The sequence below is a fragment of the Ictidomys tridecemlineatus genome, chromosome Y (assembly GCF_052094955.1).
Source record: "Ictidomys tridecemlineatus isolate mIctTri1 chromosome Y, mIctTri1.hap1, whole genome shotgun sequence".
NCBI classification, from domain to species: Eukaryota; Metazoa; Chordata; class Mammalia; order Rodentia; family Sciuridae; genus Ictidomys; species Ictidomys tridecemlineatus.
In genome coordinates this window covers 5,339,558-5,351,806 of record NC_135494.1, presented here as the reverse complement: position 1 = coordinate 5,351,806, position 12,249 = coordinate 5,339,558, and the positions used below count along the sequence as shown (strand labels likewise).

Sequence of the window (12,249 nt, the reverse complement as noted above, 5' to 3'; positions counted from 1 at the left end):
AGCCACAACCCCCAGCCCACACTTGCCTTCCTTTAAAACTGCCTGATCCTGTTTTTCTTCAGAGTAGTCTTAACTAACCCTCCCATACATGAATGCTGTATCCAAGTGATGCTGAGGCACTTACTTGACTGTACTGATCCATTCAACCTGTTTACTGAGCACCTTCTGTGTGCCAGGTGTTAACACATTAGGGACATTGTGATAACTCAAATTTCCTGTCCAGAGACACTCCATTCTAGTGGCAAAGACAGAGTGAGAAAAATGCAAATAAGTATGCAATATTCCATCTAGGTTAGTGAGTTCTACGAAGAGAGACTTAGCAGGAAGAGGGTCAGAGAGTGGCTTCAGATAGGCTGAACCTGAAGTGGGTCTGAGGAAAAGGTAACATTTGAGCTGAGATTTGAACTTAGTGTAAACTAGAGATTTTCAGGCAGAGAGAGAGAGAGAGAGAGAGAGAGAGAGAGAGAGAGAGAGAGAGAGAGAGAGAGAGAGAGACAAGACACTGGGGCAGGGTCAAGCTGGGAGGGGGGTAGGAGGGAGAGAGGATTAATGAATGAATGCAGTGTGCCTGCATTCATTTGTGGGTGAGGAGAGAGAGACCCAAGAGGAGGCTGCAGAGATCAGCAAGGCCCATTGATGGGGGTCTGAAGGCTTTCATCAAGGGCACTCACTTGCCACATAGAATTGAAGAGGTCACACATTGCTTCTTCCACATCAGTATGGAAGCAGACACTCCTGGTGTATGTATGGGATGAAAGAGGAATTATGCCGTTTGTGGCAAAGGGTCCCCCCCACCACAAACGTGGAAGGTGTGCTAGTGGAATGATGAAACAGACCTTTAAATTGTTGGGGAGGGGAGGGGCAAAGATTCCACGTGGATTCAGTGACCAGCTCTCCTCCCTCAGCACCTCCCTCCACCAATGGGAAGCTTCCTTTCTTTTGATGGTGGGAACAGAAATAGCCATCAGGACCCAGTATGCAACAGTCCACGCCTGGTCAAACTTTGTTGGCTTAGGGCCTTGCTCTGGCTTAGGGCCTTGCTTTGGCTGAGGCTGGCTTTGAACTTGCGATCCTCCTGCCTCAGCCTCCCAAGCTGCTGGGATGACAGACGTGCACCACCACACCTGGGTACCAGAATTTTCTTAAGGTTGACTGTAGGCAGTTTCCTGTAGCACTCAGGTAGCAGTTAATTATCAACTGCACTAGATGATTCTGCAGGATTCGATCCATCATTGGGAATGATTTGATGATATGAAGATGAACCGTACCGTAGCTTTTTTTCCTTCCTCCTCCAGACCAAACACTAAGTCATTTATGCACTCTTGGTGTGTTGCCGAGTCCCAAGAGCATTTTCTGCAGCTGGAGGAAAAACCTTCAAGGATGCAGGTGCCATCAGAATCTTGTCTCTCTTCCTCTCCAGGTTCTGATGCCAGCACCGTTGAAATCCATACTGCAAGTGGGTCCCGCAAGGAAAATGACGTTGATATGGCTCACCCAACTCAAGGACACCTGTGAAGGGAGGGGACTTGGGTCTGGACTCTGTAGTCCTGAGGCTGTACACATCCCTTGTTCTGTAGAAGTGCGTCCTTGCTGTCCCCTCACTGCATGGTCAAAGCATGGCATCTCTGAAGTCCCACTCTTATTACTGTGTTAGAGCTTCCTCCAGAGAATCCTCTTCATGCCAGGAGACGCCATTCCACATGGATGGGCTTGGGAATGGAAGGATTCCTTCTACACCACTCTGCCTAGTTGGCATTACTAGTTCTGAGGCTGGCTGTAATGTGAAGTGCAAGATCCATGTCTTTGGGGAAGTAGTTACATAAAATAAAGTAATTGTGACTGAGCCCCCAGTCCGACTTGGGTTCTATCCAAACAATATACCCAACAGATGCTCTTCCTGCCAGTACGAGGGATGCCAAGGAGCAGCAGAGTAGAGACCATAGAGCTGCACGCCATAGCTTTGATCCCCAATTTCCCGTGTCATATTGAAAACTGAGATTGAGGAATCCATGGAACCTGACCTGTACTTACAGCACCGCCTACATCCCCACCTTTCCATCCGTTAAAATGTCATCCATCCATTATTTATCTAGAAAAGACACTACCTACATCCCCACCTTTCCATCCGTTAAAATGTCATCCATCCACTATTATCTAGAAAAGACACTATTTTCCAAAGATGCTGCAGACAGGTGTCCCATGGGACCTCCCTTTGTATCTAGGACTCCCTTTCATTCTAGAAGAGCTGTCCAGGTTTTGGAGTCACAAAGCTGCAGGGGAACTCAGAGTTCACTGCGACCTCAGGGACCTCAGGGCAATTTCTGTTGCATCTCCTAAGGGGAGAGGGGCCATGCACACCTTCACCAAAAGTCCGGAGGTGTAGAGGTGTGAAGGAGGTTCGTATTTCCTGGGGGCAACTGTGTGGTTATGTCAGTCGACTGTGTTTACCTCCATGGCATTGGCCCCACAGACTGATTTTGGCTGCCTCTCTCTGTGCAGCCCCCTGACCTGATGCTCCAGTTCTTAGAGCTGCCAAGTTTCCTTCTCATTCATTCCCGTTGGCACATTAGGTTCCGCAGCTTGCAAGTAAGCACCCCGCCTGGCCCGCTGACCCAGTTACAAGTCCTCCTCCTGGCTGGTGCGTCAGGCAGCCAGCTGACACTCCCAGCACGGTGGTTCTGATGAGCTCAGAGGAGGACAAGTGGAGACTTCCTCCCATCCTGGCTGCTTACCAGATGGGAGAAAGAACACTCGAGATACGACCTCAGGAAACACGGGAAATGCAGAGACAACAGCGGGCAGATAAACAACAGAGCGTTGGTTTCCAGCCCTTTCCCTATGAGGCTGGAGGCGTGTCCCTTTGCTGTTCTGTTGTTATTTAAGATGCCAGGGGCTGCAGTAGGGAGGCTAGGGGAAACGATCCAGGGAAACAGCCATGCTGGTGAGGATAGGAGACACACTTCCAGGAGGGAAGTTCTTGGGGTGAGAGGAAATTGGGACCTGGAACCCAGGGGCTGGGTGGTCTGTGAGGAGACCATGACAGAGGCAGAGCTGGGAGTGGAACTTGGGGGGGAAGATGAGGTGATACCCCTCAGATAGCGTCCACTGGATTTTAAGCGGGCCAGTTTATTAGCCCATTTATTTACTACCATGAAAAAAAATTGTAGTTAGGTTGGGTGCAGTGCTGCCCACCTGTCATTCCTGAGATAGGAGAATCACAAATTCCAGGCCAGCCTGGTTCCAGGCCAACCTTGCAAGACCCTGTCTCAAAATAAAGGGTAAAAGGGCTTGAGGAGCAGCCCCTGGGTTCAATCCCCAGTTAAAAACAAAACCATTAGCCGTCGGCCCCTTCCCCTAATTTCACAGAACGCATCAATATCAACGTCTACAGCTGTGTAGCTACAACACAGTCTAGATACCCTGCCATTTTCCTGAGCAGTCTCTGAGTGTCTGAGGGTAACTCTCTTCCTGACCAACCACCCATTCTCCAGAGAACCAACTTCAAATTTTAGCACCCGAGTTCTTCCATTTCCACCCTCCCTACACTCTAGTCTGCACTGGGCCCTCGTCCTGTTGACAGTAGGCTCCAGGCAGGCTGGTGTGCTCTGGGCTGGCTGACCCCAACTGTTGATGAGATGCTTCACAGAGCGAGCACCCAGACTAAGGGGAAAAAAAATAGTCCATTCAAATCTGGATTCTTACAGAGAAGGGCATAAGACTAGCTCCACTCTTTCTTCCCCCTTCTCCCACACTCCACAAAGTGACACCCAGCTACAGGAATCAAGATTCGGCATGCAAAGGTGCCCGGGACACTTTCTGTGATCACGAAGGCTGTCTGTAAATATCTTAACAATGGCACTGACATGGGGGGGGGGATTTTAGCCCAGATCACAGGGATCCACGTGGTCTTGCTGCCCACCAGCATCCCACTTCAGTCCCCGATCAGCTTCTCTGTGCAAGCCCAGCTCATCTGGCCTGTGTTTCCCTTGGGTCCATGGCAGCTCAGGGCTGGTCCTCAGACACCAGGTCTGGCCTGGTCCAGAACACTGCTACCTCCTGGCCTTCAGACACCCCCACCCCAGTTAAGGGGCAATCCTGGGAAGAGGCAGTTATTTCCATAAAAGACAGAATTCTGTATCCATTGATCAGTGTCAATGTGGGAGTTACCCAGACAGACGGAGAAACCACAGGCACCCAGATCTCTAATATCAAAATAGAGCAATTTATTCAAGACACTGAATATGATGTCGATTCTCTCTTGAAACAAATGAGCTATGTATGACACACAAGGTGATTTTTTTTTCTTTCCCAAGAGCGTGAGGAGTGAGTGGCGGGGAGTAGAGAAAATGGGGGACAGATATCGTTGAACAGAATCTGGAAAATGCTGACGGAGAACCACGTCTGGCTGTACGTCTGACACAGACAATAAAAACTGCAGAAGCCAGAATCTAAAACTTCAGTGAGTGGTGGAAGAAACATTTCTGCATTTGACAAGAAACACAATGAAGAAAAAAAGCAGGAACAAGAGGTTAAAAAAAGGAGAAAAAGTAACGAGGAAAAAAGCAGATCTTTACGTCGGACAAAGTGCACTTCACTTGGCTCCATGATCTATTTTTAGAAAGAACAAAAAGTCAAGTCCTACGGTGTGGAGTCAGAGCATCAAACCCTGCAACGTCCATCTGGCCCTTCCAGGCCCCCGTGGGGCAGCTCTCGCCTCCCAGGTAGATGCTGGACATGGCTCTTGGTCACTTTGAACCCCACCAAAGATTCCAAAGAGGATTACTGCATTATGTCTGCTTTCAAGGTTAGATTTGGTCACTAAGACTTAAGCATTCCTCACAATTATTAAGAGCTGTAAACAACGTAGAACAGTAATTGCAGGATACACGGGCCACCCCTGGACTACAAGGATGAATCTAATGGCGCTCTGGCAGGAGGGTGAACAATGGTCTGTAGACATGGAGGTTCCACAAACTGCTGTCGACCATGGTGTTCTGTGGCTGGGGGATGGACTTGAGGGCACAAGATGCATGCCCCCGTCTGGTCCCCTGGTGGCCCATGCTCACTCGAGTCCAGAGGCTAGTTGTGAAGCAGGAAGGTGGGCAGGCTGCTTTGTCCTTCTCGCGCTCCCTCCTGGGCAGGAACTTGTCAGGAGCCAGCAGCCCGTAGCTCCAACCTGACAATTCTGAGGAGGCTCAGATTGATCGAGGGGCTAATGAGACCCTGGCTACTGACATCCATGTGCAGATTGCCTAGCGAGTCCCCGACACAGCCCATGGCAGTAGAGGGCTTGTCCAAGGAGCCATATCCCAGGAATGGGCTAACTTTGGGCAGCTGGTGTTCTGTAGAGAGAAACATTTTTACTTGGGGAACAGTAAAGATAGTGTTTATCTGGATCCCCCAAATCTGCACCCCAAACCTAATGCATCTTCAGGGCAGGAGATTATCAACCTACTGGGGGACACCTGTTCAATGATGACCCATGCGACTTTGGCTTTCTTTGCTGAGTATTTAGGTACCACAGCTAGAACACAACACTCAATAACAGGAGCACCTCTTGGTCTTTTTGGGCTTGTGAAGTTCACATACCAAAGTGGAGGGGAATTCACGGTCTGAGAAGGATTAATGCACTCTGGTATCTGCCAATGGCCTCTGAGCATGCTCAATCGTATAGGTAGCCCCTGCTCTTCCACCACGGGTGACTTTTGGCTCCATGGAGAGATGCATCCGTCCGAGTTACACCCTGCTTCCACTCCAGGAACACACAGCTGACTGAAATCAGCCCCCCAGGCTTCTCCACAGCCTCACCAACACTTCCTGCCCTTCCCTATGCCCACAGGAAAATCAGAGAGGCCCCGTCTTTCCATCTGTTCCCCCATTGCCAATTTCAAATCAGTGTTCAGTTGTGATGAGGGTGCTACAGTCACCCGATCCCACGACAGCAAACCTTGCTAGGAACACAAAAACTGGTTTAATTCTTTAAAAAATAGTAAAGACCCATTTAAAAACAAAAGCAACAAAAAGTCCCCACCCTTTTTCTAGTCTCTTGTGAAAGAAAGGAGAAGCCGGTAGAAGTGGTTAGTATCGGTCTACCTAGGTAACGGTTCCCCTCCGGGAATGACAGTCCTTCTTCCGTGTTATTTTGTGTCTTCTCTCCACCGAGGTACGCTCTGGGGGGCCTTCAGGTCTACTTTGCAGGTACCTTCGCAGTGTGTGCTCTTGGCGAGGTGAACACTGGAAGCTATGTTCTGGGGAAAAGGCCTAGGTGACAGCAGAGGCCGGCTGTCGGTCTGGAAGCCTCCCTCACTTCTTCAGCTGCTGACTCGCAGGACCCTCCGTCCGTCTTCCACCCAAGGTCCTCCTCCTGATGCCTTCCACGCAGCTGACGGAAAGGGGCCAGACACCTCGGGCTGCCAGTGACGTCTGACTTTTTTTTTTTTTCCTTTTTAAATATGAATCACAAAGCTCTCTATGTCTGATGGCCATTTTAAGATTTTAAAATCGTTTAAACATAAAAATATTTTTTTTTTCCAAAAATACTCCAGGCTCTTTCTCTTATAAGTCATTTTTTTTTCTCCTGTAAAAAGTCCCCCTCCCTGCCTTCTTACATAAAGCACTTATTTATGCGCCAAAAGTGCCCTTGAGACCCAAGGTGTGGAGCAGCGATGGGAGAGCAGAGGGGAGCGGGGCAGTGGACGGGTGGGGAGAGCTGTCCATCCAGGCTTTCCCCATCGCGTCACCCTGTCCCTGGCCGCGCCTGTGTGTGTGTGTGTGTGGGGGGGGGGGCATGAAAAGGGAGAGGGGACCGAAGCGGAATGGCGCAGGGGGCAAGGACAGGACCAAGGGGGAAAGAAGCCACGAACCCCGGACAGTTTCCGTCTCACGTGGAAGGCCCTGGGCCACAGGACTCCAGTGGACAGAAAAGCCACCCAACAAACCAGGTTCTAGAAAACAGAGCCGGGAGGACAGTCGCGCGCTGCGTCGGTCCAAATGGTCTTGGAGCAGCCTCTGTGGGAGCCGCGTGTGTCCAAATCGACCGGGGGACCCTAAGGAGGCGGCCCCCACCTTTTGGTTGATCACAGCATTTTTTTTTTTTTTTTTGGCACAGCTTTTTACCATCCCCTTCCCACTAAGCCACGAGCCCACTCGGATGGAAACGGGCCTGCGCCGCCCCTGGCTCAGACGGCCTGGGCGCGACCTTCCCACGGGCTTGTGATTTCCAACTTCAGGATGAAGATGACGAGAAAGAGAGACTCCTGTGGCCAGGGACAAGTGGACTTCCAAGTACACGCTAACGCAAGTCAAGCTCCAACACGGGAGACAGCGGCGACCCCACGCATCCACTGCTGGTCCGCTAGGGTTTGTCCTTTCCCCTCTGACGTTTACTTCCGCAGATCCAACACACACACCTGGAAGGAAACAAAGCACCTGTTACCTTCAGAATCAACGTGCGTATGCCACCAGAATCCTACCACAAGCCCTTGCTTCCCCCGGTTCCTGGAGTAGCTTGATTCTCCCGCCATCTTTCGTATCTCCCACTCGCCTGAGTTCTCATTTCTCCCACAATCCCTTGCATCTTCCACAATCGTGTTCTCACCTTCCTTCCAGAATCCCCTGCACTAACCTCCAAGCCCTTCTTTAGCCCAGAATCCTGTTTTCTTGAATCTCCCACAATCCCTTGCTTCTCTCAATGCTGTTCTCACCTCCCTCCCAGAATCCTTTGCTCTGGCCCACAAGTCCTTTTCCCCAGAATCCTCTGTTCTCTTGAATCTCCCAAAATCCTTTGCTCCTTCCAGAACTCTGTTCTTGCCTTCCTCCCAGAATCCTTTGCTCTGACCTGTGAGTCCTTTTCTCCCAGAATCCGGTTCTCTCAAATCTCCCACAATCCCTTGCTTTTCCCTATAATTCTCTTCTCACCTTCTTCCCAGAAACCCCTGCTCTGGCCAGCTAGTTCTCCTTCCTCCCACAACCCCTTGCTTCTCCCAGAACCCTAAGGCTCTCAATTATACCACAATACTATTCATATTTTGCTCCCAGAATCAGCAGTGACACAAAGCCCTTCTTTCTCCCAGAATCCTCTGGTAGCTTAATTATCCCATAATCCCATGCCTCTCCCAGTATCCTCTGTTCCTTAATTCCAACAATCCCTTGCTTTTTCTAAATCCTTACCTTCCTCCCAGAACTCTTTGCTCTAACCAACAAGTCCTTCCTCCCAGAATCCTGTCCTTGCTCCTCCCACAATCCTTTGCTTTTTTCCTATAATTCTCTTACCTTCCTCCCAGAATCCTCTCCCTGCCCCACCAGTCCTTTCTCCCACAATCCTCTGGTAGCTGATTGTCCCATAATCCCATAACTCTTGCATAATTCCTTGCTTATTCTACAATCTTCTCACCACCTTCCCAGAAACCTCTGCCCTGACCCACTAGTCTTCTTTCACAATCCTCTTCTCCTATAATTCTTTATTTCAACCACAATCCTCTTCTTTACTCCCAAAATCCTGTCATGACCCACAAAACCTTTCTCCTGGAATTCTCTGGTCACTTGATTCTCCTGCAATCTCGTGTCTCTCCCAGAAACCAGATCACTTATTTCTCTCACAATCTTCTACTTCTCCCACAAGCCTGTTCAGACCATCCTCCCAGAATCCTCTGACCCGACCCCCAAGTCCTCCTTTCTCCCAGAATCCTATCCCTTAATTCTCCCACAATTCCTTGCTTTTCCTATAATTCTGTTCTCACCTTCCTCCCAGAATTCCCTGCTCTGACTGGCTAAGCCTCCTTACTCCCAGAATCCTGGTTCCCCTTCCTCCCACAACTCCTTGCTTCTCCCGGAACCCTCTGGCCCTCAATTATCCCTTAATCTTCTTCACACCTTCCTCCCAGAATCAGCAGTGACACACAAGCCCTTCTTTCTCCCTTGATTCTCCCATAATTCCATGCTTCTCCCAGAACCCTCTGGCAGCTTGATTCTTCCACAATTCCTTGCTTTCCCTACAGTCCTGTTCTTTTCTCGCCTAGAATCCTCTGCCCCGCACCCGCAAGTCCTCCTTCCTCCCAGAATCCTGTGTCCTGGGACGTGCAAGTCCTCCTTCCTCCCAGAATCCTGTCCCTTAGTTCTCCCACAATTCCTTGCTTTTCCTATAATTCTGTTCTTACTTCCTTCCCAGAATCCCCTGCTCTGACCAGTTAATCCTCCTTAATCCCAGAATCCTGTTCTCCTTCCTCCCACAACTCCTTGTTTCTCCCAGAACCCTATGGTTCTCAATTATCCCACAATCCTGCTCACATCTTCCTCTCAGAATCAGCCATGACACACAAGCCCTTTCTTTCTCCCAGAATCCTCTGGTAGCTTAATTCTTCCACAATCCCATGCCTCTCCCAGTATCCTCTGTTCCTTAATTCCAACAATCCCTTGCTTTTCCTAAATTCTTACCTTCCTCCCAGAACTCTGCTCTGACCAACTAGTCCTTCCTCCCAGAATCCTGTTCTTGCTCCTCTCACAATCCTCTGCTTTTCCCTATAATCCTTTTACCTTCCTCCCAGAATCCTCTCCCTGCCCCACCAGTCCTTTCTCCCACAATCCTCTGGTAGGTGATTGTCCCATAATCCCATGCTTCTCCCACAATCCTGTCCTTAATTCTCCCACAATTCCTTGCTTTTCCTATAATCTTCTCACCTTCTTCCCAGAATCCTCTGCTCTGACCCACTAGTCTTCCTCTATTACTCCCAGAATCCTGTCATGACCCACAAAACCTTTCTCCCAGAATTCTCTGGTCACTTGATTCTCCTACAATCTCGTGCCTCGCCCAGAAACCAGTTCACTTATTTCTCAATCTTACCCCTCCCACAAGACTGTTCAGACCTTCCTCCCAGAATCCTCTGGCCCAACCCCCAATTCCTCCTTCCTCCCAGAATCAGCCGTGACACACAAGCCCTTCATTCGCCCAGAATCCTCTGGTAGCTTGATTCTTCCACAATTCCTTGCTTTTCATACAATCCTGTCTCTCCTTTCACCCAGAATCCTCTGCCCCCGGAACCCACAAATCCTTTTGTCCAGAATCCTCTACCCCAGACCTGCAAGTCCTCTTTTCTCCCAGAATTCTTTGGCCCAACCCCCAAGTCCTCCTTTCTCCCAGGTTCCTGTCCCTTAATTATAGGAAAAGCAAGGAATTGTGGGAGAATTATGTTCTTACCTCCCAGAATTTCCTGCTCTGACCGGCTAATCCTCCTTACTCCCAGAATCCTGGTTCTCCTTCCTCCCACCACTCCTTGCTTCTCCCAAAACCTTCTGGCCCTCAATTATCCCTCATTCTTCACACCTTCCTCCCAGAATCAGCTGTGACACACAAGCCCTTCTCTCAGAATCCTCTGGTAGCTTGATTCTCCCACAATTCCTTGCTTTTCCTACAATCCTGTTCCCTCTTTTCGCCCAGAATCCTCTGCCCCTAACCCGCAAGTCGTCCTTCCTCCCAGAAGCCTCTGCCCTGGGACATTAAGTCCTCCTTCCTCCTAGAATCCTGTCCCTTAATTCTCCCACAATTCCTTGCTTTTCCTATAATTCTGTTCTCACCTTCCTCCCAGAATCCCCTGCTCTGACCAGCTATCATGACCCACAAAACCTTTCTCCCAGAATTCTCTGGTCACTCGTGCCTCTCCCAGAAACCAGTTCACTTATTTCTCTCTCAGTCTTCTACTTCTCCCACAAGCCTATTCAGACCTTCCTCCCAGAATCCTCTGGCCCGACCCCCAAGTCCTCCTTTCTCTCAGAATCCTCTGCCCCACCCCAAGTCTTCCTTCCTCCCAGAATCCTCTGCCCTGACCCCCAAGTCCTCCTTCCTCCCAGAATCAGCCGTGACACACAAGCCCTTCATTCTCCCAGAATCCTCTGGTAGCTTGATTTTCCCACAATTCCTTGCTTTTCCTACAATCCTCTCTCCTTTTGCCCAGAATCCTCTGCCCCCGGACCCACAAGTCCTCCTTTTGTCCAGAATCCTCTATCACAGACCTGCTAGTCCTCCTTTCTCCCAGAATCCTCTGCCGCCACCCGCAAGTCCTCCTTTTGTCCAGAATCCTCTACCCCAGACCTGTAAGTCCTCCTTTCTCCCAGAGTCCTCTGCCGAGACCCGCAAGTCCTTTTTTCTCCCAGAAGCCTGTCCCTTAATTCTCCCACAATTTCTTGCTTTTCCTATAATTCTGTTCTCACCTTCCTTCCAGAATCCCCTCCTCTGATCGGCTAATCCTCCTTCCTCCTACAACCCCCTGGCCTTCCATTATCCCACAATCCTGTTCACATCTTTCTCCCAGAATCACCCATGACACACAAGCCCTTCTTTCTCCCAGAATCCTCTGGTAGCTTGATTCTCCCACAATCCCTTGCTTTTCCTACAATGCTGTTTTCCACCTTTCGCCCAGAATCCTCTGCCGCAGGACCTGCAAGTCCTCCTTTCGCCCAGAATCCTCTGCCCCGGACCCGCAAGTCCTTCTTTCGCCCAAAATCCTGTCCCTTAATTCTCCCACAATTCCTTGCTTTTTCTAAAATCTTCTCACCACCTTCCCAGAATCCTCTGCCCTGACCCACTAGTCTTCTCTCACAATCCTCTTCTCCCCTAATTCTTTGTTTCAACCACAATCCTCTTTTTTACTCCCAGAATCCTGTCACGACCTACAAAACCGTCTTTCTCCCGGAATTCTCTGGTCACTTGATTCTCCTACAATCTCGTGCCTCTCCCAGAAACCAGTTCACTTATTTCTCTCACAATCTTCTTCTTCTCCCACAAGCCTGTTCAGACCTTCCTCCCAGAATCCTCTGACCCGACCCCCAAGTCCTCCTTCCACCGAGAATCCTGTCCCTTAATCCTCCCACAATTCCTTGCTTTTCCTACAATCTTGTTTTCACCTTTCGCCCAGTATCCTCTGCCCTGGACCGCAAGTCCTCCTTTCGCCCAGAATCCTGTCCCTTAATTCTCCCACAATTCCTTGCTTTTCGTACAATCCTGCTCTCACCTTCCTCCCAGAATCCGTTGCTCTGATCCATTAGTCCTTTCTCCCACAATTCTTCTCCCATGATCCTTTGTTTCACCAATTCCCTTCTTCCCTCCCTCCCAGAATCCTCTGTCAAGACCTACCTCCTCTGTCAAGACCTCCCTCTCAGACTTCTTTGGTCACTTGATTCTCCCACATTCCTTACCTCTCCCAGAATTATGTTCACTTATTTCTCACAATCCTTTACTTCTCCCACAGTCCATTTCTC

The 12,249-nt window shown here is 49.8% G+C and overlaps 2 protein-coding genes across 7 annotated transcripts in view; one reads left to right on the top strand and one right to left on the bottom strand.

The window, feature by feature from the left end:
* LOC144372000 (G-protein coupled receptor 143-like) overlaps positions 1–1,843 on the top strand; it is a 39,419-nt gene extending 37,576 nt beyond the window's left edge. For both annotated transcript variants that reach the window (XM_078035383.1, XM_078035381.1), the window contains one exon: positions 1,421–1,843. In XM_078035383.1, the coding sequence (XP_077891509.1) occupies positions 1,421–1,515 (95 nt within the window). In that variant the 3' untranslated portion in view covers positions 1,516–1,843. The remainder of the gene's footprint in view (positions 1–1,420) is intronic.
* A 2,358-nt stretch (positions 1,844–4,201) lies between these two features.
* LOC120890333 (F-box-like/WD repeat-containing protein TBL1X) overlaps positions 4,202–12,249 on the bottom strand; it is a 175,925-nt gene continuing 167,877 nt past the window's right edge. For all 5 annotated transcript variants that reach the window (XM_078035378.1, XM_078035376.1, XM_078035377.1 and 2 more), the window contains one exon: positions 4,202–7,409. In XM_078035378.1, the coding sequence (XP_077891504.1) occupies positions 7,383–7,409 (27 nt within the window). In that variant the 3' untranslated portion in view covers positions 4,202–7,382. The remainder of the gene's footprint in view (positions 7,410–12,249) is intronic.